The sequence below is a fragment of the Populus alba genome, chromosome 16 (genome assembly GCF_005239225.2).
Source record: "Populus alba chromosome 16, ASM523922v2, whole genome shotgun sequence".
Taxonomy (NCBI): domain Eukaryota; kingdom Viridiplantae; phylum Streptophyta; class Magnoliopsida; order Malpighiales; family Salicaceae; genus Populus; species Populus alba.
This window is the reverse complement of record NC_133299.1, coordinates 12136044-12160206: the sequence shown is the minus strand read 5'-3', so window position 1 is coordinate 12160206 and position 24163 is coordinate 12136044. Positions and strand designations below refer to the sequence as shown.

The 24163-nt window shown below is 32.5% G+C and overlaps 2 protein-coding genes across 3 annotated transcripts; both read right to left on the bottom strand.

The window, feature by feature from the left end:
- Positions 1–556: 556 nt before the first annotated feature.
- LOC118037442 (peptidyl-prolyl cis-trans isomerase PASTICCINO1) lies at positions 557–11682 on the bottom strand. 2 transcript variants are annotated; one of them, XR_004685600.2, is made up of 21 exons: positions 11376–11682; positions 11190–11274; positions 10997–11066; positions 10736–10833; positions 10252–10374; positions 9803–9835; positions 9065–9123; positions 8877–8961; positions 8440–8595; positions 6930–6987; positions 4149–4297; positions 3966–4063; positions 3772–3841; positions 3387–3446; positions 3171–3227; positions 2612–2680; positions 2433–2510; positions 1676–1777; positions 1525–1596; positions 1080–1437; positions 557–735 (listed from the first exon to the last, which is right to left on the bottom strand). XR_004685600.2 is itself a non-coding variant. In XM_035043418.2 (20 exons), the coding sequence occupies exons 1-20, from the start codon at positions 11450–11452 to the stop codon at positions 1168–1170; spliced, it is 1869 nt and encodes a 622-aa protein (XP_034899309.1). In that variant the 5' UTR covers positions 11453–11682; the 3' UTR covers positions 780–1167. The 2 variants fall into 2 exon arrangements, 1 of the variants encoding a protein (XP_034899309.1); XM_035043418.2 differs by lacking the exon at positions 557–735 and having other exon boundaries at positions 780–1437.
- Positions 11683–21126: 9444 nt separating this feature from the next.
- LOC118037445 (uncharacterized) lies at positions 21127–23817 on the bottom strand. Its single transcript, XM_035043422.2, has 5 exons — positions 23083–23817; positions 22651–22974; positions 22167–22524; positions 21886–22005; positions 21127–21778 (listed from the first exon to the last, which is right to left on the bottom strand). The coding sequence occupies exons 1-5, from the start codon at positions 23440–23442 to the stop codon at positions 21657–21659; spliced, it is 1284 nt and encodes a 427-aa protein (XP_034899313.1). The 5' UTR covers positions 23443–23817; the 3' UTR covers positions 21127–21656.
- Between the last annotated feature and the right edge of the window lie 346 nt (positions 23818–24163).

The following is a 24163-nucleotide window of genomic DNA, read 5'->3' as shown; positions in this document are numbered from 1 at the left end:
TGTTTAGGAACGTGGTTTCAACCGCGTTCCCTCAAATTTTGAAAAAATAATTTTGTTTGTTAAATTTTTTATATATATTTTCAGATCATTTTGATATATTGACCTCAAAAATGATTTTTTAAAAAACAAAAAAACATCATTTTGACGATTTCTAAGTAAAAAATACTTTAAACAATAACTATTATTACAATCTCAAATATACTCTTAGATCCACTTGGACCAATTGGATAATATACCCTAATATCCACACTCTACATAGGAGCTGCTGCTTCTTTGTTTTTTTAACCCCACAAGTATCACCATGAAGGAAAGAGTTTTATACTCTAGTCCTAATTTATCAACTTAATTTGATTGAGTTGGAGAGTTCATCACATCAAACAACAAAAGAAATTTATTTAAGAATATAAATTTCTGTCAGAATTTAGAAAAATAACTGACAATTTGACTTGAATACCACTCTCTTATATTTGTTCTTATTTTATATATGAACGTGTTCGATTGGTTGAACTTCAATATTTAAGTTGTAAAACCAAGACCAAGGTAGAATCTTCAAAGATAAAGAAAACGATATTATTATTTTTTTTTTGAATAAAAGCCATTCTCTATTGGTTTTGAACAAAACCCATAAAACCACACTTAGAAAGTTTGTGTTGCTTGGTATAGAACTTGAAATTGAAAATCTTATTTGAATACAATCTAGCCTTCAATCTTTACTTCTTGATCCTCCTTTTCGCGCTGCAATATAATAACGACAAACATTGTTAGAGAAACTAAAGAAATGAGGCGGGAAAATAAGAAGATTTTAACCTAAAGTTTTTTTAAACAGATGACCCGACTTTAAAGCAGAACGAAAAGATACAAGAGCGATAGCATGCAGTAAAAGAAAATCTGAGGTGGGCTAAGATTTTGGAAGTGAAACGCGAAATACCGACCAGACATGACAGGAACGGTATTAACAACAACGGATCTTATGTCCATTAGTAAGTTTTTGTCTGTCTCACCATGGATTTATATCATCATAAACGGTAACCCAAAATATGAATTTCTTTGTGAAGCTACAATGATAGGGGTATATGAACCTTCTTTGATGTGTTTTTTCCTTTCGAAGTCAGATTTTTTCCAGCCTGTGACAAAAATAATGCTGATTCGGCCATCCCTACAGCTTTGTCACAATATCGCACATCTTCGAAGCCCGAGAGCTGAAAACAATCTTCTACCAGTTGGCCACAAGCGGGAGAACAATCCTTCTCTAGGTTCGTTGGCCACATCTTCAACATCCTCTGTGTCAGTCCCATTTGAATCCTCCTGATCATCATTCTTCTGATTTTCACTTGTACTCTGCTCTTCTCCTCTGTCGTCGGTTCCAGCATCTGCAATTTCCCCTGGCTTCTTGTCAAATAGTCCTTTAAATTGTCTACGTGCCTTCTTCTCGACATCCTGCTCATCAAATGGACAAGCAGCAAGGTATGAATTGTGTATGTCCATCTCAAATTGCAAATGGAATTTGGTTGCACATTAACCCACCTGCTGCTTCTGCTTCAGTTTTTTAAGAGCTGCTGTTGCATCAGGTTCAGATGATTTGTCGACTTTCAACATCTGACATCCAGAAGCATATTCAGACAATGGATGTCAAAGAATTAGAAGCTTTGCACTAAATAACAACTACAGGCGCTACCATTTCAAAATCACTTCTTGCTTCCTCAAAATCTCCAACTTCCATGTAGGCCATTCCACGGCGATAAAGGGCCTTGACGTGTGCAGGATTTGCTTCCAGAACCTGCAGGATTTATCAGCAGTGAACATCAACATCCAGACTCTGAAGGATGGCAATGGACTTCAGGATAAGTTAACTACTACGCATCCATTGAAAAGCAAGCTATGTTTTTTTGGTTTCCCACTTTCCAGATAGGGGAACTTTTCTGCACAATTGCCTCATTGGCCTCAGTATTTTTTCAAAGTGCTTGTCCTAGGAACCTATACAGGATAATATCAGACAAGAACATCATATATCATCCTATGGCATGCTCTCTTAAATCTAGCTGATAGCCACCTCAATGCTCGACCCCAAAACAAGTTGTAAGCAATTAATGTGGGGCTAGGAATCTTCCCTGTACAAAGTGTGCTGCCATAGGGAGTTTGGACCCTGTGATGATATACAAGAGCTGGATACCTAGTGTATTGCCAGTTGTGCTTCACATGAAATTCCTCATGAGAAAGACTTACAAAGTGCTGAACCCCAGTAACTGATTTCAATTAATAATATATAATTGCAGCCCAACATAATCTGTCTTCTCACCCAAATCCAATAAACTACAGCAGGAACATCAATGACATCTTTTTCACAGCATTGCACTCCTTACACTCTAGTAGAGGCTCTTGCTAGACAAGATTTCCATGTAAGAAAACAGAAACTATTTGAATTAAACACATACCTTATTGCATGTCTCAATGGACTTTCTGCATTCCCCTGATTTGAGGTGGCAGGCAGCGACATTTAGATTTAACAAATTCTTCAAACATACAAGAAAGAAAATGAAAGCATCAAGTGAGAGATGGAAAAATATATTTGATAGTAATTCTTTTCCTACACTGCAAGGGGTAAAAAGCTTACTCTTGTATTCAGGAAAACTTTCCCTTCCTCGTCATCTTGTGGATTAACATGATTAAATTCTCGAAGAACCTGTTGAACAGTTTTTCATGGTGCTATATGAGGACTTGAAAGGTTCATAAATACAACTCAGACATTTACAAGCACAAAAACTTTTGAAGAAATCAGAATAAAAGATTTTTATCTTGAGAAGCAAATTTTGACGATTAGGAAAGATATTTTAGCAAAACTAAATTGCAGGTCATGGCACTTCCATAAATAACAATTTCCCAGATAAGAACACGTTCAATATCTTAATATATATATTTCAGTTTGATCACCAATTGAAGAACAAACTTGATTTCATGTACGTCACCAACTGGGAAATGTGATTGCTTGCTAGCCTAAACATGTAGATACGGAATTTCAAAATATTGATTATAACATGACAATGCCAGCAAATGGCTTCATGCAATGTGGTGGAAATAAATCCAGAGTAATAAAAGAAGGGAACCCAAGAATTTAAATGACAATGTTAATGCTCACGATGTGAGATGAATGTAGTTAGGAGAGAGCACATTACCTTCTCATATTTTGCCTTAGCAAGCTCAAACTTTCCTTCTTTGAAAAGCCTGTTTCCCTGAAGATCAAGGAGATCATCACAGTTTCAAGATCATAATATACAAATTTACACCCCAAACAACCAATTCATACCACTGAAACAAATTGCTATAACTGGAACACATCCAAATTGCCAGTTAGTCAGCACAGTTAACAAACATGAACTAAGTACACATACTGTGGTTCTGATCTTCTCTGCTTCATCCATTACACCCTGAAAGTCCAAACCAGTCCAATCCTGAAAAAAGGATCCATGATATAAATAGGAGAGAAATTCATAATCCTCAAACATAAATTCCAAATAAGTATCTTCAGTGACTTGAAGCTCAATCAACTGACACAAATACATTCATACTTTCATAGTAGTTTCCTATGTGATTCCAAGTTCACCTCAATCAATTTCGAATACAGAAAACACTATAGAGCCGAAAGCAGACTTCATTGGCAAGCCATAGACAACGTAATTAGCAAAGTTAATAAAGACACAACACTAACTATAGGTGTTTAAAAGAGTTCATCAAGCAGAATTTAAACTAAACTTCTACGGGACAACATTCAGTTACCTTTGGCATCTCAAAACCAAGAAGCTCAATTTCCCATTCAATATGAGCACCTTCAGGAACATTTGCCGGTCTAATTATATAGGAAGGGAAAACTTGGTCAGAAAGTAGTTAAAGTAATGATGATGTCAATAGCAATACAAAAAGTGCCTGTAATTTATGCAGTATTTGTGGCACAATAGATCTCAAAAAGTAACCTGGTAAACTTGTCATATGCGTAGTCAGGAGGGCAAGTAACAAGAGCTACCTCTCCAGGAAGCATTAAGCGCACACACATTTCAAAACCTTCAGGCACCTACAAACAAAATTCATGCATTTGTTATTCCCCTAAACAACCAATTCATAAAAAACTATTTCATCCTTTACACGAGAGAACTCACAAGCCCTTCTCCAGAGCTGAACTCCAAAGGCTGACCATCATTATCAATTCTTGTATCAATGAAGACTGTCTTTTCTTCATTAAGCAGCATACCCTTGTAATGAATGCGAAGTAGACTGTCCTGAAGTGGGCAATCCATAGGAAACTCACCTAAATTTTCAGAGCAATTAGAAATCTATATTTTAGCATGCATGATTTCATAATTGCAAAACCGAAAGCAGTTAAATAAATGGATAGACACTTGCAAAAGAAGCTAGGACTAAATAAGAAAAGGGGAGTTGGAATGAAAGAGGTGAAAGTGCCCTAATTATATAGAGCTTAAAACACAAAAGGAGACATACTGCATTTCTGGATTTCATTGCGCTTTTCAAGCAAATAACAAGAATCATCATCTTAATTTCAAGTATAATCTTTGATGTTTCCTGATTAAATAAACAAAAAGGAAAATTGCAAACTATCCTTTATGCTTTCCAAATAACCCAAAGCTTAAAGGGTTGGACTTCACAATTAAGTTTTTCAAACATAACATAGTTTCAATCAATCTGAGCTGATTGCAACAAAAATCCAACGCTTTGTCCATGGAAATCCAGGTAGAGCTTGCATGAGAGCTCTCCTTGACCCTTAAAAGGGTTAATTACCTTCGTCATCCCTATATTATGGTGATTTGATAAATTGAGTCCCTCTACTATTAATCTGATGAATTAAGTCCTTCTACAATGTTTTCCATTTAAATTAGAATCCTCCATCCAAGACGCCGTTAGCAGGTACTGCCTGAGCCTTTAGATATTTGAAACCTGTCCAGATTTACTAAATTTGACATCTTCTTTTTCAAAAAAAAAAAAAAAAAAGGCAAACATGACTACATGTAAAAAAAAAAAACTCTGCCACTTTTCTAGCAATCACACAAGCTAGAAAAAACTGCTCCCTTCATATCTCTATCCCTTCTCTTCATTTGCGTTTTTCCTTTTTCTTTCTTATTTATCAATCTACCAAGAAACATGAGATAATACAAAACCCCTACAGAAACAAAAACAAGAGATGATAGTCCTCATGACAAGCAAGGCCATTTTACGGACAATTCACCAAACATGCAGTAGGCTTCTCTTGTATAACCATTACAACTTTATTTCTTTCTCCTAATCACTATAAACGCTTGAGGATTTGAGTATTTTTAATTTCTTCAGTTTTCCTTTTCACAAGCAAAACTGTTGGGAAAACAAAGACTGTCAGATCTACATTTAGCCACCAACACTTTCTTCTCGTCTCATTATCAAAAACACAGCTATTTTTATATAATTATCTCAATCTAGTTGTGGAGAGGAGTACTTGGGTCAAATAAGCGATAAAATCAATACGGATTTAAAATTGAGTGGTATACATAATTTTTTCATTATCATTTTAAGTAGAAGATTAAGATCTCAATGCCACTGAGTTGAGTGTACACAAGTGAGGAAAAGCTGGCTTTCATTAGAAGTTAGATTCAATGGGGCTGGAATATATGTACCATTGAGATTTTTGTAACCTAAAAATGTGTTTCTATTTATCATTGTAGTTCCCAAAATAAATCTCTTGAGAAAAAGAAGGTGGTGGTCTCCTCCACCATTGATCTCCCTCTTTGTAATATTCATCACCATAAACAGCCAACATTTCACAATCCAAGAATGACCGAATCCAACAAGCCTTTTTACATGCACAAAATCAAGACCTTCAATTATATGCAGAAAATCTCTCTTTTTAATTTTGGTCAAGAATTATTTAGTTTAAATTCTACAGAATTTTGTCTCAATAGGGGTGATGAGGTTTTAAGGTTTTATTAATTTCATTTTTAAAAAACATTTTAAATATAAAGAAAATTAAGAAATATAGATTTCATTTTTTAAGCTTTTTCTCCTACAGCATGACTCATCAAAAGCATCTGCTTAGGGTCAGATTGGACTCTCTCTTTTGGCCCATGCTTGTCTCGAAAGCCTGATTCGGAGCTCTCTAATTTTTTATGAAGTCAGTTAGGGGTCTAGCTCAGCTCCAAGTCTAGGATAGGACCTTGTCCAGGAACCAACTTCTTTCTATTTTAGCATAATGAGATCGGATGCAACACAACTAGCATGACAGCACATTATTCTTAATGGTGTAAGGGATTGAGGGTCGTAAATTTTAATGGAATGTATAGTAGAGGGACTCCATTAATCATATTAATAGAAGAACTTAATTAATCAAACTCTACAGTAGAGGAGTCAAATGTAATTAACCTAGACCGAAAAGAGAACAGAAAAAACAACAAGAGAGAGAGAGACTCAGCAGAACCCCAACACTGTCCAGTAACTGTTGGTGCAAATTTTGACACTTTTATTCTGCAGGATAGAATGTAAATTGCGCTCATAATGGAATTATTGAGAAAGATTTTAGAACACCGAAAAGATGCACCAGAATACTAGTAAAAGGCATGCATGCACATCAAGGGAGAGCACATTAATAGAGACCCTGTATAGCAAACAAAAATTGAAAACAGCTTTAAAGTGTTCCCCTTTACATATTGAAAATTTAATAAAATAAGGAACTATACAACTATACCCTGAAAAAAGTGGTTTAGAAGTTTCCGAAAATGATTTCTCAGATATAGAATTCAATTACATGATTCTCTCACAGCATCCATGTATTTTTTATACAGTCCAGAAGGATATCAGAAAATTGGGGCAGAGAAAATAATAGAATCAAGCAACACATAAATACGGATGCATGCACCAGCAAATCAATAGCATTTTTTAAATAAACTCTGAATCCACACCTTTTCCATCACGAAGCCGACGCTTTATCAAGCGTCCATCTCCAAGCATGTCCCTCACCTGTCAACATTAAGTAAAGAGAGTTAAACAGCACCACCAGGAACTTCACCAAGGAAGAAAATGCAGTTTTTTATGAAAAGAAAAAAGAATAAAAACCACAGTATAATAATATACAATCCTGACTTGAAAAAGCCAATTCCTATCTAACAGTTTACCTCAGGAACAAATTAAAAGCTTCAACGTATATTTCAAGTGTGTGCATATATCCATTCATCACTAATCACCTAAATTGTGGACAAATCTGAATGAGGATAAGCTAATCAGCACATATATACAGCAACAAAGCCCCTCCTCTAGTACCATCAAGGCTCCCCCTATAGAGTAACCAACTAACCATACAGGAAAGGGCAAACTAACCACATATTGTGGCTCATCTCATGGCCATATTCAAACCTGAGTAAAATGAAAGCATGTGCACAAGAAAATTGAACAGGATATAAGATATATAGTGCAGCATATATATGATAATTAAAGGAAGAAAATCAATCCATATAAACAAAGCAATGACATAGCATATTTCACATGAAATGGAATTTTAGCTAACTAAATTAGCATTAAGATAATTATCTGGTGCAATCATCAAAAAATCCCTCATCAATAAACAAACCTATATTTTTTAAAGAGTAAATTTATTTACTCAGATTGCTCTTTGGATTAGGATTTCCTATTTCAGAGTTTTCCTTGTTTTATGAAAGGCTTTCAATTGCATGTTCCATATGCAACAAGAATTACAGTTAATCTCTCCAAATGGAACATAGAACTAGGTTGCTTTTGTGCAAAAAAGAATTTCTCTCATGACAGAGAGAGGAAACTACAGACATTACATGGTGAGAATTTGTACTTTCATGAAAGGAATGCGTGTGATAAAATTTTGCGATTGTTTGTGGGCAGTTTCCTGGAGATTTTCTTTTAAAGAATAAATGGCACAAATGCGAGTATTCTCTCGGTTATGTGGATTAGGAAAATGTTTACCCACCTTAAACCCAGTGTTCTCTATTCTAATATTATCAGGATTTGTGCAATCATAAAGTAACATTTAAGATGGCAGCAGAAAAGTTAGCATACAAATGGAATATCAATTATGATTTGCAACTAGGAAAAGATGCTGGATAAGAAAGCAACTGAAAGAGAAATAGAAAAGGGAGAAAAACCAAAGAAATACTGCAAGGCTCAAAAGTTAATAATCAAAAAAGGCTCTCTCAGAAGATAAATAATGCGGGGTCCAGTATGGGCTCCAAAAACAAAAATATCACGGGCAACAGGAATTCCTAAACAGTAAACATTAATTGAACTACTACGTAGAAAATACAGTAAATTCCCAATCACTAGTACTTTAGTAGGAAATACACCGAATCCTACAAAATAAAAACATAACAACCTAAAGTTACAAATAATCAAAACAATGATTCTCAAAGAAATGCTTTGCTCTCCATCAATAAGAAAATTTCTTACCTGAGTGAAATGGATAAGCTCTACTTCGAACTGAACTTCCTCAAGACCTACCACGGACATGAGCGGAGATTCAGTCAAGTACTGATTGGTAACATATATTACTGCCTTCTCTTCTCGTGTCATAGTTCCAATTCCCATCTCAAGACCTTTAGGTACCTAATATAGTCAGAAATAATCATAAATACCTTTAGGTACCCAATGCAAAATATTTTAAGAAAATGCAAATAACTTCTCTTCTTTCAATAGTTTAGATTATTGAGCTCAAGAAATCAACATGATGTGCTTGGGAATAAGAACTGGGGCAGAAAGATGTGAAACTGATGAAACATATTGCCACTAAAGATGAAAATACTAAGAAGTATTTTATCAGACATGAAAAACCAAGAATATCAAAGAAAAAAACAGTATATTAAAGTGGAGCAGAATGCATCACCAACCTCAGATTTTCCAATAGTAAAGAAATAAGGTTCTCCTTGTTTGGGCGATAGAATTACTTTGTCATCTCCCGTCTTTGCAGAAATCCTGGAAGTATAGCACATTTCTTGTAAGGACTTCGTATGTTTCATCTAACAGTCCAACAACAATCCAAAAGAATAAGAAAGGGGATTTTTGGACAAGTTTCTACCAAGCTTTTACTTCATACGGTTCTCTTGGCGACTCCCAACCCTGCCCTTCATCTATTACCTATCCATGTAAGTTGTCAATTAACTATGAAATAAATTTTAAATCTGAAAACAAAATAGGACAGTAAATACTGACTGTAAAGGTCACATTACTCCAGTTAACAAATGTCCACCCCAGTAGCACCTTCTAGTGTTACATGCATCTGAGTCACCCAATTATTTCAATGCCATCATTGCTTCCCACATCCTATGTTTCCTTCTCTATAAGGACAACAGTTTTTAATAGTTGTTTGTCATCACTATATAGCATATCAAAATTATTCATTTTTACATTTGTGGGGTTTGTCAAGGTGTAGGGAGTGATGGACATTTACAACTATTCTCATTATACTCTAAAGAGAAACTACTTGACCAAATTCAATATTTAATATTCACATGGTGCTCTCATAAATATAACAAATGTATCACTTCGCAATCTCCTATGAATTTAATCCTATGACACTGAGACTTTTCAACATGAAAGCAAATGACAGTACCGTGACTTCAGAATATTCCCTCTAACCAAATATAAGGATCCAAACCATAATTCATATTCGCAAAAAGTTAGCATGATACATATTAATTAATCAAAATTTTAATTATCTAATAGATGCACATAGCACAATTATAAACTTCCCCATAAATCACTCATGGTATCCACCACATGTATCTCGTGCAACAGATAAGTATATTTTCAGTACCTTCTTTATGACTCCTAAATCATCACTGACAACCTGGTAATCAGCACAAACACAATTCAAGATTAGAGCTAAGGATAGATCAAATGAGATAAATTTAACAAGTCTTGTTCCTTTTAACTAAAACTTCAAAACATTTTCAGAAAATAAAAGGGAAAAAAAAACTAGAAAAGGTTGTAGAGAAGATATTTTAGCGTGTTCCCTTCTTTCAGCATCTATAATCAACCATTGTTAACTTTAAGATATATTGGTGTATAAATGCATAAAATCTTAAGTGTAAGAATCACAAACCTCCAAGGATCTTGGATTGCATTTCAATTAACAGTAACACAAGGCATCATGAAATATCATATAGAAATAATATAACTGAAAAATAATCACGAGAAAAAAAATATCCAACATTGCCAAAAAGTTAAAAAATAAAATAATAGCATTTAGAATAAAAGCCTTGCCTTGACTTTCGAAAAGTCTATCATCTCAATCTCAAAATGAAGTTCATCATCCCTTGGAAAGCTACTTGGAGGTGAAACTGGACAGTCCTCCTCAGAATAATGCATTTGAGGTTTCATCTTGAACTGAAACAGGAGGTTTGAAGAAAGAAAACATGAAAATTCAGCATAGTTAAATGATGGGATTATCTTTTTCAACACTCTCTATCCCGTGCTTTTATGGGAAAGTAAATGTGAAAATTAAATAGATTAAACAAACTGAGTGAAATTAAACAGTTAAATAAATGGTCTCTCATATATTGATAGAGGATGCCCACTTCAATTTACTTCTTGTTGTGCATGTAATTCTTTTTTCTTCTTGTTTTTCTTTTTTATTCTTTCTTTCATCAAACATGTGCTTGCAAGGGGAAAAAACACGTGCATGATGAAACGAGTGCACGCACGCACACAAGCACAATGTTGTATGGAAAATGAGGAAGCTCAATACCATTGCAACTTCACCCCTCAACATTGTTGGAAGCCCTTCAAGTAATCCTAATAACATCTTGCTTTTTCCCAAAACCTGTCGTATTGGAGTGCCCTTGCCTGCGAGTCAAACAAAACATTCACTTTAATACGATGACTAGATGACTCAAGGCATTTACTTGAGGCCTAATTGTCAAATTAAGTCATTCTATTAAATAAAAATGAAGACAATTAAAACTCCTCCAGAACTTCAACACATATATCACTCAATCCATAACCTCACCTCCATATTCTGATCTTGTAGACTCAACAACAACTCCAGCTAAGGTCCTAACAGTGCAATGATATATGACCTGCAAAATGCTTATAAGAAAAAACAACCTAGTAACTGAAATTCAGCGACTAAACCAATCAACGCACTACACGATTACACACAAACGCGAATCAAGATTAAAACAGGAAGGAAAGAAAGTAACCTGATCACCATCAGATGGTCTCGCATCACCTCCTCCTGGTCTAATTTCAGCTTTCATTAAACTTCCAGGCACAATTTTCTTTCTCCTGAGCAACAAAATTAACAAAATCAAAACAGAACAAAACAAATCTTCACCTAATTCATTAGCTATTGATTAAGCATTAAAAAAGTTAAGGCATATATTGACCTCTTCTCGGTCTCGGTAGGCTCTTTATTCTTCTTCTGTGGCACATATTCTTGCGCCGTACCGTCCTCCGCAGCCATGTCTGATCCCCGACTTCGAAGAATAGAAGGTGAGCAATGGAATAACAAGCAGACTGACTAAACCCTAGCAGAACTTACAGTGGTAAATGAACTGAATTGCACGGATCGAAATGCAATATATCCCGATTTCTAGAAGAATCTGTGACTAATTGACCGCAGGTCGTTATCTTCGAAGGTGAAGGTCGATGGAGGAGTTGGAAATTAGTTAGAGCGTTTGGTTAATTTTTTGGGTAAATTTCATTTTCACCTCTATAGATTAATCGATGTTCCATTTCCATCCCAATTTCTTGAACTTTAGCATGCTAGGGTATTCACTTGCTTATTCTCAATCCAAAATATTGATTATTTATAAAAAAAAAATTATATATCAATATCAGTTTAGCTAGATATTCATCATGTTCAAGTTTAATTGTTATCTTGTTAGTAATGTAGATCTTTTAATATACAATAAATTCAATTTAATTTATTTAGTTTTATAAAATATTTTACAAATAGTAATTTATTTAAAAAATTATCTGATAATTTAATAATAACAACAACAACCACTGCTTTATTGAGAGCGTTTGGAAATGCAGTTGTACCCGTATTTCTAAAAAAAATTAAATTTATTTTTATTAAAAATTATTTTTTTATGTTTTAAATAGTTTTGATGTACACTAGTTTCAAAAATAATTTAAAAAAATATATCATTTTGATATATTTCAATACAAAAGTACTTTGAAAAATAACAACACTTCTAAGCATGCCAAATTATCATGATACATCATTACTATTCTACCATCATCTTATATTTTTACATAAATACTTATTAAATATTGTTATGATATTTCACGTAGAAACTCTGAGATAACAAATTGAAAAGTAGGTTACCTTAAATCGCCAACGATAATATTAGAACATTTTTAAATAAAGGGGGCAAAATTGTGTTGAGCTGTAGACAAATAAAAAAGAGAAGAAAGGATTCTTGTGGTGTGAGCAAAAATGAATGAGAAGAAAGGATTCCAAAGGAACTCATGTGTTGTTGGATCACGCGAGATGCGTTTCACGGTCTTTTGTAGCTGCATTTCTTGCATCTGTTTGGATGTTTGTGGTGTAAAAATTATAATAAAATATTTAATAATTATAAAAATTATGCTTTATATTATAGGGTAGACTAAAAAATAAAATTTGAAATGTAATTTTTATGAAGCAGTTTTTATATGTTTTTTTAACTAAGTTTTATAAAATATTGTTTATTTTTACGTTTCAAAAGGGGTTTTTAAAAAATATTTAATTTTTTTAATTTTTTTATTTGCTTCAAATTAATATTTTTTTTAGTGTTTTTAGATTATTTTAATATGTTAATATCAAAAATAATTTTTTTAAAATAAAAATTTATTATTTTAATGCATTTCCAAATAAAAAACATTTTGAAAAGCAACTATAACTACATATCTACTAAACATTTTATACATATTTTTTATTGCATATAAACTTCAACCATAATATTTATCAAACACATATTTAAATTCAATTAACCACACTTAACCATATTTTTTTTAAAATTTATTTTTTAAAAATCATAATAACTACAAATAGTAACTCAAAAACAAAGAGAAAAAACGAGGTATTACAGATTCCATTGAAGCAAATTGTTTTGCTAATATAATTCCTCGTTTTCTGATTTTTTTTTTTTTCCTGCCAGTTTCATGTTCTATATTTAATAAGAATTAAAAGCACTCAAAAAAATAAAAGTAAAAATTGAATGATTTGAAGTAAGGGAAAGAAAGGCATCTCTTTAGTTAAAATGGTTTTATCTCACCAAAGAGCTCTATTTTTTATTTCATAATTTTTTATAGAGTTTTTTCTTTTTAGACAAATTCTGATAATTCTAACATAAATATATTAAAAAACATAAAAATAATACATCATCCACATGCTACAATAGAAAACATTTTCGCAGGGCACCAAACCTAGCCCAGCCTAGTAAGCAAACATAGATAGCCCCTGACTCGGTTTTAAATTGACCTAGGTGGGAGCCAACCCAATAAAATCTCGTCGACCTAACGGGTGTAAATGCAACCCAGTAAAACCCGTTTTAATGTAAATTATATATTATTTTATACTACCTAAATATATTTTTCCAAGTTAAAAATAATAAATAAATAAAAATATGATGATCAAGTGATATCTACTCAGTATTCACCTAACAAAGTAGATGCAGCAACTTGTAGCGTCAACTCAAGTGCACTTTAGAACATAAAATATGGATCTCAAGGGGGCGATAGATGACCAATTATTGCCTGTTCCAGCAGCCAACCCTCACCCATAGAACATGGAAGGAAATTAACAAATCAGCCCCTCTCTATTAGAGTACAAAACACAGTAATTAGTGGCCTAATCAACATCAGGCCGCCTTAAAAAGAAACCAACTCAATTAATATAGCAATTTTCTCTCCCAGACCCATCCGCGTGCCGCCAACGTTTTCAAGCTCACGCGCAAGTCAGCATGCTCTAATTTAGAGTTAATTATTTTTTGTTTGGTTTGATTTTTATTAAAAAAATATAATTATAGTGAATTTAAAAAAATATATATTGAAACCGGGTTAAACCAGTTTGGCTTGATTTTTTTTATTTTAACTTGGTTTTTTGCCAGTTTGACTTGGTTTTTTTGGTTTGGGTTAGGTTGGTTTGGTTTTTTTTATAAAACCAAAACCGAACCAAACCAGCTGATTTTTTTAAATTTTAATTAGTTTTTTTTCACGTTTTAGTTTTTTTAATTTTTTTCTCATTCCTGTGTTCTATGCTAGGAAACAAAGCAGTGCTCGAATGGAGACCTGACATTGTGGAAGGTCAACATCGCCTTTGCAAAAATAAATCAGGATTATTGTCGCCATCGTTTTGCCTGGCTTCTGTCATCACGGCTGGAGCGTTTCCACAGTAATAAGACAAATTGCTGGTTGGGTGGGTGATGGTTGGTTGAGCAACCGCTGAATTTAGGCGCTTTTCTACATGAGGAAATGCGTAGAGACCCTTTTGCCGTTCACATGGAACCATGTTCGTGCAACAATTTGTCTCGTCGACATTAAATTAATTGCTAGAGGTTTGATGGAATATAATTGAAGATAATGCCATACAATTTCTTGCTAGCAGACAAATTGCTCGAGGTTCGAAGCTGTTTTTTATTTAATTTTGTATTTGAAATAAATATCCACTTGTGTTTGAAGGATTTAACTTCTAGATGAAAAAATGTATTTCTTGAATTGAATTCTTCATTTCATTCCTTCTTTTTTTTTTCAAAAAAATATATAGCTTTTTTTTTTTTATCTAAAAACACCTTAAACACTATAAAAACCTCAATAATCTAATTTTTCAACCCTAAAAAACCTCAATCAATTAAACTAAATCCAAAACTAACTTTCTTGATCAACTTTCTCCATTATAATTGAAGGACAAAACCTTCGTCATTAAACTTTTATCTACCAGACAAACTCATTAATATTAAAATTAGTTTTTTGTGATTGAAATGTTGTCATCCAAAACTTTCTCTTTTATCCTTTTTTGATGATTTTTTTTATGAACATTTAAGAATTGAAATATAAAAAAAATAAAATTTAAAATTAAAACTTAAAACTACAGAGAGTAAGTAATTAATGTAAAAAAATAAAAACTTAGTTCATGGATATTGTAATTACAATTGCAAAAATAATTAAACGTCATAGCAAAACCATGCTAAATTACCAGAACAATGCCCTCTTTTTTAATCCTATATGGCTTTTTTTTTTATTTTGATCACAAATTTTATTTTATTTTTAATTTTATCTTTTCATGCTAAATTATTTATTATTTGATCCTAAAAAAACATTTTCATAAATTTTTTATGGGATTCCTGAGGTGCAAAAAAAGTCACGTCATTTATTTGGTGCTTAATTTTGAAAAAATAAATTTGGTTTTATTTCCTGAAAAATAAATACAGGGATCAAATTTCATATATTGTCTAAACTCTAAGGTTTTCTTTTTACTATTTAGGTAGCATCTTTTCTGATATTTTTTTATGTGGGATTTTTTTTTCATTTTGGTCCCTATAATTTTTTTTATTTTTATTTTGATGCAGAACTTCATTTTATTTATTTTTCAGTCCTTTAATTTGAGGAAAGAGAGAAAAAGTTATTGAAAAATAGTGAAGGAAAAAAGAAAGAAGTTTTGTTGATCAATTTCAAATCTTTGTAAAAGTTGTTATTGGTGTTAAATGGTTTCATTTGATGAAAAAAGTTTCATTTTGTTTTTTTTTTAATTTATCTTGCCAAAAAACATAGATTAGGATTAACAAAGAAAATTCTTTTTCTTATTTAATTTATTTTTTAAAAATTAATTTAGAGGTGTTTTGAGTTCAGATATTAGTTTTTTTACCTTATAAAAATGTTTATTAAGTGTTTTTATTTTATCATTTTCTTGTTAATCTCTATTTTTAGTATTGTATAAATAAATAAAAGGTGGAATCTAAAAATATTATTAAACCCAAGAAAATTCATTATTCAGGTTATAGGTTTTGTAGGTTAGCTAGACTAACTCATTTCAAGCCAAAACATCATTGTCTCAATATTTTAAAAAAAATAAATGAAACGATGCCATCTTGAAATATATATTTTTTTCGATTCAATTTATTCCTTGAAATTTTTTAATTGAACTTCATTTAAATAAATTGATTAAAAATGTATTATAGATATTATTAAATGAATATTAATTCAATCTTTACTTTGTCTTTTAGGATTATAATATATTTTCTTATATTTCATAAGCGCAACTCTTCATGATTTTCTTTCTTAAATTTTATTTGAGCACCTTTCTTTTTTTGTTTATTTTTTTTATTGTATAATTAGATAAAAAAATCTTTAATTCTAAAAATTAAAATTATTAAACTCAAGTAAACTTGTGACTCGTATAACAGGTTTGATGGATTAAATCCTATTAATAAAACAAACCTATGCCGTCTCATTTAAAAAAAAGTTAAAACAATGACTTGAAATTCTTTTTTGTATAATCATGATTTGAACAAAACAATCTAGACATGTTTATACCCACTAAGTTTAAATTGATTGATGCCACTTCAAACACGGTTTAATTTGGAACATATGGTTATCAATTAGTTTCATCAAACACACATGTCATGTTTTCAATTCACGTTGAGAATGCTTACATATTCATTTTATTATGTTAAAATTAACTTTTAGTCAAACCCATACCATCAAGACTAATTATAAAAAACTAAATTGTGAGATGAAATTATCATGTGTTTTAATGTTATATAGTTAAATGAAAAATAATTTTTGGGATAAATTATTTTATTAAATTTGATGACATCCATGATTAATATTGCAAGTTTGATTGATTAACTCGAGTTTACTTATTTTATTTTTAATTGAATGTTGCTTTTTATTAAAAAAAAATTTAATATTAAGTTAATCGGGGATTGAACTTTTTATTATTTTTTTAGATTATCCCTATTAATTTTACAGATGCTAGATTAAATCAGTAAATTCAATATGTTTTCATCATCATAATATTAGAAAAAAAAATATCATCCAATATACAATTAATTTTTAGAAAACATGTTATATATATATTGGTATCTGATAAAAAAATTTACGCTAACCCGTGACACAAAGCTGGCCAATGATCCAATTAATCTAGAGTTTGTGTGATCAGCCACTGTTTTGGAAAGTATCATCTTATTCCTTTATGTGTGTATAAAAATTGAATTCACTCGTTCTATTGTCTATTCCGTAGTAACTACTTAACTTGAAATGGATACTAACTAGCTATCTGAGGATTGCTTCATAGCGGGTTATATATTTTTCTCCAACAAAAAATTAGATACAAATATTTTTCCAGCATATTTTTTTTGCATAAGAAAATCACAAGCATAAATCAAAAAGCTTATACAAATATTTAATTAAATAAATCAATAAATATTTATGTGAATAAATGAAAAAAAAGCTATTAACAATAACTCAAAATGAAATTGAAAAAACTAAAAGATAAATGTAAATCAAGATATTTGATCTTGCGACATGAAACATTTATTTGTTGTGTTTACTGAATTTATTTACTAAAATCAAATTTGTATTCAATCAATTGATAATAGAAATAAACACATACATAAAATTAATTAAATTAAATAAATAGAGAAAAAAATCATGCAAGGTTTCACATATTAGAAATATTATCTAAAAATAATAATTTTTTATTTTTAAAATGTGTCAATTAAAATAAAAACCAAAATTAGAATAAAAAAAAGAGGAAAAAATAGTCTAGGTGTCACAAGTGTGTTCAAAAGAAATAGGAAAAACAAACCACTAAGATTACAATCCTGATTAAGGTTAATAAGTTGATTTTATTTTAATTAGACAATAAAAAAAATTGGCCTGAGTTACTGTAATGGATATGTAACTAGGATAATAAAAAGCGAGCCAACATGAGTTAACTGACAAAACTTGTTGTCCAGATCATGAAATTAGAATAACACAATAAAAAAGAAATTAAATAAAGTCAAAAAGTTGATAGTTTTTTCTTTAAAAAATCCATGTTGAACAATGAAACCAAAAAAAATAAATAAATAAATAAAATATCAACTCGCGTTAACTTTTCAAACCCATGACTTGAGTCACTAAACCAAAAGTACCATAAAAAAAACCAAGAAGAACAATCTCCATCAAATCAAACATTGAATGATGAATAAAGAAAAAAAAATTTAATTACACAAAATGATCTAATATATAAAAAAGATTAAGGGTAAAAATCAAAATAAAAAATAAATTAAAGGTTAAATTGAAAAGACTAAAAACTTTTACAAAAAAAAAAAATTCAAATAATTTTTTTATAAAATGGTCAAGAACAAAAACTAGAAATCAAAAAAATAGGGATTAAATTAAAATACTATAACAAAGAGGACTAACTAGTACTTTTAAAGAGAAGAGAGGAAAAAAAAAATTCATTAGTGATAAACTGCCCCATATCGTCATGAACACACAATACAATAGAAAAAAGACGATGTGAAGGTGCTTTAATCATCATAATAAAAAGGCAAGTCTGATTACTCAAAAACATTGCACATACCACTCAAAAGACATTACGCTTCTCATGCGCTAACGTATAAAGAGCATGCACTAGTAGCATTTTGAATATTGATATTAATTATTCAAAATAAAAGGATTAAAATGCCCTTTATTAACTTGGAATTAATGAAAAAATCATTATGAAATGACAATAAAAACTTGGACATGAATTATTTTTTCTTGAATCCAAGGGCAAAGATGTTTTTTTTTTTATTATTATTTTGAAATAAAAAACCAGAAACACCCCTGATAAATACTTCTATTTTTTTTTTTTTAGAAGATAATTTAATCGTTTTAGTGCTTTGAAAAGCTGAAAAGATACGTCTATCCTTTGACAATCCTTTAATAGCTAATACCCCAACCTCGAGGTCTCTTAAATTTTCTTTTAAGGACAAACACAATTTCGCTGTTGCAATGTTTTATGTCTGTGTGCAATAATTTCCCTGTGTTTTATAGTTTCGTAGTTTCGTTAATTTGAAGCTTCTATAATTTATCTCTAATTTTTTATTTCTAAAACTTGCATTTAAAATTAAATTTCTCTTTCTTCATTTTATAATAAATAATAACTAAGATCAATTTTCATACCTCAAAACTAAAATTACCTCTAGCTCAAACTAAAAATTGAAAATTAATAATAATTTTAATTCTCAAAACCTAATCACTTCAACTAAAAACATGGGTGAAACTGATGAAAAAAAAAAAAAAATTATGAACAGGTTTGCTCAACTGGTCATATTTTTAATTTATTTTTTAAAAATTATTCAGTTCTGGTCTTATAAATCTTAGAATTATTAAAAATTTATATAATTATTAATTTAGCCCATCGTAAAATTAGTTAAAATACATATAAATTAATTTAAATATTTATATTAATAAAAAAAAATTATGAACAGAATGGGAGGGCGGCACGGGCACATGAACTTGACCTAGTCAAAGCACAACATGCACGACCATCGCAAAGGACACACATCAACCGACGCAGCAAGAAAAAGGCAACCCCACAGCACAAGACAAAAGTAGTGCGCTCCACGTGAATCAAAAGTGCACGGCCGACGACGTGGCTAAGGCCTCGTACACACACAACCCTTGCCGGCAACGTATGGTGCTTGATGGCCATCCGGTGAAAGCAACCCGGCATGCTTTAGCTTCTGTTTATAGTCTACTTCCCAGAGGCAAATCAGAGAAAAAAATCAGGCCTCCAGCCTGAAAAAATTGAGATACGAAAAGAAAACACATCTTGTTGTTTGACACGTGTAAAAGCAAAACACCCACGCCATGGCCCACACCGTTTGTCTATGCATTTGCACCTGTATTTGGTGTAAATTTGAAATTTTGTTTTTTTTTTGTTAAAATTGAGTTCGGTTTGAATTTTTTTGGATCATTTTGATGTGTTGATGTCAAAAATAATTTTTAAAAAATGAAAAAAATATCATTAGTATATATTTCGACACGAAAAGCATTTAAAAAATAACCTGTTATCACACTGCCAAACACGCTCAGCTCAAGTCCGCTGGTTGCAGTAGTGACTACTGGCTAGTCTAGTTTACTACTTGGAGAAGGTACTTCATTTGGAAGCAACGCCTGCTCTGTTTGTCTCACACTCATTTACTCCTTATCCTTCACTCTTAAGAAAAATCATATTTACATCAGACTTTTTTACAGATATTGATAATTGCGTTTAATTGCATGGTATCATTTGTTTTGTCAGTGTTAAGGATAGTCACGAGACCATTTACGGGGTGGATGACGATAAAGTTTGTTTTTAAAAATACTTTCGATTTAAAATTATATTAAAATAATTTTTTTATTTTTAATATTAACATATTTAAAAAATATATTTTAAACCTTGATTTATCTTTTTTACTTTTAAAATTTAATTAGACAAAATTCATCTTTTTTACTTTTAGACAAAATTCTGTTTGTTTTCATAGTCCAAACTGCATTTTTTTTTAAATGAAAAAACATTAAAATTATATTTTTTATTTTTACAATCTTGATATCCTAATATTAAACATAATAATTTTTTAATATATTAATATCAAAAATAACTTTTGTCTTTAGAAAATTAATTGGATGCAATCCCATGTTTTTAAGATTCAATTTTATTTCACATGACAAAAACAATAAATTAATTAATATTTTTTTATAATCTTAATATACTAGTGTTAAAAATTAAATACAGACAAGTTTATTGAGGGATATAGAGATCACCTTACTTGCACTTTGATAAATAATAAACGAAATTAAGGTTTAAGGTTGATTGCACTTTGATTAATAAAAGAATTTAAGGTTAATTGCGAGCACGACCGGACCTAAGAGAAAGCAAGAACCTTTTAAGAATATTGGAAACTGGAAAGTACAACTGTGCTCTAATTCCTCATTAAAGCATGTTCGGCGCCGTGTGGGCAGCCATTCCTCCGGAAAAACAGAAGGCTTGACTATTCCAGTTGTCAAGAACATTAAAAGAGTAAATAATAAACGAATACTGCTCTAAACACATAATTAAAGACTTCATCACCAACAACAAGGCAATTACACTATCTGGAAGAAGAAGCGAGCCAGAGAGATGGAGAGAGCAACTTGAGAAAAAATATATTCTTTTATCACTTCATCAATGGCTTTGGAGTGGGTGGACAGGACAGGCTGAAATGAAATTTTACAGAGAAGGACAACAAACTACATGTTCATCGAAAGAGAAGAAGATGGTAGTGTTTTCGGCTGCAGAACATGGTTTCGCCCTTTTTCTTCCCCAAAAAAACAACAAAATATAGCATCCCCAGTCCACTTTCTCGTCCCTTGAGCCATACAACACGAACAAAAAGCTGCTGCTGACTTTCTGAAAATAGAAAATTAAATTATTTCTCCTAGTTCTACCCCAAAAAACATTTCTTCACATCTTTCTTTCATCACCATAACATCGAATCAATTTTATTTTTTTGTCCTTCTCCTTTCACTATTTTGTTTGTGCAATCTTTTTCCTAGAGTGACCTTCTAACATCATCATCCAAATTTCTTTTCTTTTTTCTTCTAACCTTCCAAATTTCATTTAGGCTTCCTAACTAAAAACAAAAACCAACACTAGTTGTGAAAAACCCAGAAGAAATGGTGGGTCAATAAGTCCATTCCGAGGGTAAGCTGACTTCGTTGTTCATTACTGGTTGTGGCCTGCCATTGCGATGTTTCTGATGATGAGAAGGAATGTTATTGCTGCGAGGCCTTGCAGCAGCGGTATCTTCACACACCATATAAAAACAAAGCAAAACAAAAAATTAGTCTGGTTAATCCTGTAATAAGAAAGAGATAATTATATCAAAATGTGGAGGCAGACAAAATATTTACCACTGTCAGTTGTGAAACTTCCATTAAAACGAGGCTGGAACTGTGCCTGAGCACCCATTCCTTCCAAATTCAAATTGAGAGCCAGCACCACTTTCGCTGGAAGCAAAACAGTGGGACACCCTGTCATAATATCAGTCACAAGAACCAAGATTAGTATCAACCTAAACCATATTCCAGAATAAATAGGGTTAAAAGAAAACATGAATAAATGACACCAGGGCGAATGAAGTTTTTAATTGAAGAGTAAATGAAACAGAAGGCAAAGGAGAGGGAGAGCAGACCTTGCTTCTTGCGAGATTCAGTTCGGGTACCGATTTGACGAGGTAAGAAAACCCCAGTACCAGCACATTCTCTTTTCCCTCCAGGATTACCAAGGAAAACAGCACGCATGCCCGAACCACCATGATTGTTGTTCTGCTGCTGGAGATGTTGATGTTGCTGTGTCATGTTTTGTAGAGGCGGCCAAGCAGATGCAGATAAACCCAGTGGTCCTCTACCAACACTAGTAATATTCCTCCCTCTGTTTTGGACCACTGGCTGGGTCTGATGCGGCTTTTGAGGAAACAATGCTCCAGTCCCCATAATGTTGTTTTGCCCTCCCCAAACACCCTGCTGCTGCATCACTTGTCGTCTAAGTTGCTGAAATTTGAATAAGAAACAAACAGAGCACAGGCCTCAATTAGTAATCAGCAAAAGTAGGAGCCTCTCTTCCCTCTTTAAAAAGAAATAAGTGAAGGTACAATAAAACACTGTTTGGCAAATTACTTGAGATGCCTGCAACTTCTGGTAAGCAAGGGACTGCTGCTGTTGGTAGAGACTAACGTCGGTTATGGGATTTTTCGACGGAATAGAGATTGGAGGGGGTTTTCTTGGTGGACCTGATAGTCCTCTACTTTGGCTGTTAAGGCAACATCCTTCTTCGTTGTTCATTCTCATCCTCTCTACTTCCCCTGCAGCCTCGTACAGCAGATCCCAAGTTGCTGGAGGTGAAGACCCATTCGGGCTTCCACGGCTACACCCTTGTCTACAACCGCACCTGCTTCCAACTGCACATAGCGTTGATTGAGGCGATCCAGACAAAACCCAACCCTGCAAATCAGGCAAATCCAAGACCAGAACATTAGCCCCAAAAAAACAAAATCACAGAAACCAGAGTAGGTTGTCCTATTTTAAAAAGAAACATAAAGAAAGCAATACCTTGGTCTTTTCGGTGCCGCAAGGAAGGTCGTTTCTCTTGGAATCATCTTCAAGGGTGGAGTGAGCCATTTGTCGAGTTAAACCAGCCAGGTAATCTTCTTCGTCACTCTCTGTCTCAGTAGAGCCAACCACAGACTCAACAGGAGAACTGAGATCCGAAGAAAACCCAAAGGAACCAAATCCATAAGGAAACTCGTATGGGACCGAAGATTTTCCATACTCAGTTTCAGAGTAGCCAAAGACGTCCTTGGTGCTCCAGTTCTTCTTATTAGCAGTATTCTTTTCCATAAGTACTGTATCGTCGTCTAAGAGAAACTGAGGAGGCAGCCAAAACTCACCGTTATCCAAACTCTCTGCCATATTTAAAATACAGAAAAAGTAGCACCTCGATAACAAAACAAAAATATCAGTGGGAGTGGGAATTGGTGAGTGTTGGTGCTTTTGAAGTATCGGGTGTTTTTCTTTGCTGCTTTCTCAAGCTTTAATGATAACAAGCCCAGTTGGAGTTCGCTGGATTTGCAAGGTTAGGGAAGAGAACAGAAGGGGCTTTAAGAGGAGAGGAGAGGAGAGACTGTGCTTGTGCTTAATCAAATGCAAACCCTGGCCTCTCTGGGCCCTTCTTGTAACACAAAAATCTCGTATCTTTCAACTTCACTTGGGAGAATTAAAGGAGATAACGAAAGAGGAGAAGATTGGTCGCAGCAATCTGTATTTGTAGAGCCCGAAAGCAGTAAAGAGAAGAGAAGGGTAAAGAGATGTTGTGAGAGATCAAATGATTAAATCCATATCGCAAAGTAGTAAAGCGGGGACCACGCGCGGGCTCTACACTTCTCCAGTAATCCTACTACCAGGGTCAAAGAGGTGGGCCCCGTACAGAGTTGCAGCCAGGTAAGGTATTAGAGGGCAGAGGTAGTGAGTGGGGTCCATGTAAGAGTCGAGAGGCATTTGGCATGCATGTGACAGGCCAGGGTTTTTCTTTAGAAATTCTTGTAGCAAACAAACTTCATTCTTGTCCTTACAGATTCATAGACGTTCACTTCCACTCACTTAAAATCTGTTTTTTTATTTTTGCGTTTAAAAA

Bases quoted from the DNA above. Each gene is read 5' to 3' on its own strand.
- LOC118037442 (XM_035043418.2), bottom strand. From the start codon at position 11,452: ATGGCTGCGGAGGACGGTACGGCGCAAGAATATGTGCCACAGAAGAAG. The intron at 1,778-2,432 runs GTATGTGTTTAA...TAAATCCTGCAG, and splicing joins CCATTGAGACATGCAATAAG to GTTCTGGAAGCAAATCCTGC. The intron at 1,597-1,675 runs GTAGCGCCTGTA...TCTGGATGTCAG, and splicing joins CAAGAAGTGATTTTGAAATG to ATGTTGAAAGTCGACAAATC.
- LOC118037445 (XM_035043422.2), bottom strand. From the start codon at position 23,442: ATGGCAGAGAGTTTGGATAACGGTGAGTTTTGGCTGCCTCCTCAGTTT. The intron at 22,525-22,650 runs GTAATTTGCCAA...TTCAAATTTCAG, and splicing joins AGAAGTTGCAGGCATCTCAA to CAACTTAGACGACAAGTGAT. The intron at 21,779-21,885 runs GTAAATATTTTG...TGGTGTGTGAAG, and splicing joins AAGTTTCACAACTGACAGTG to ATACCGCTGCTGCAAGGCCT.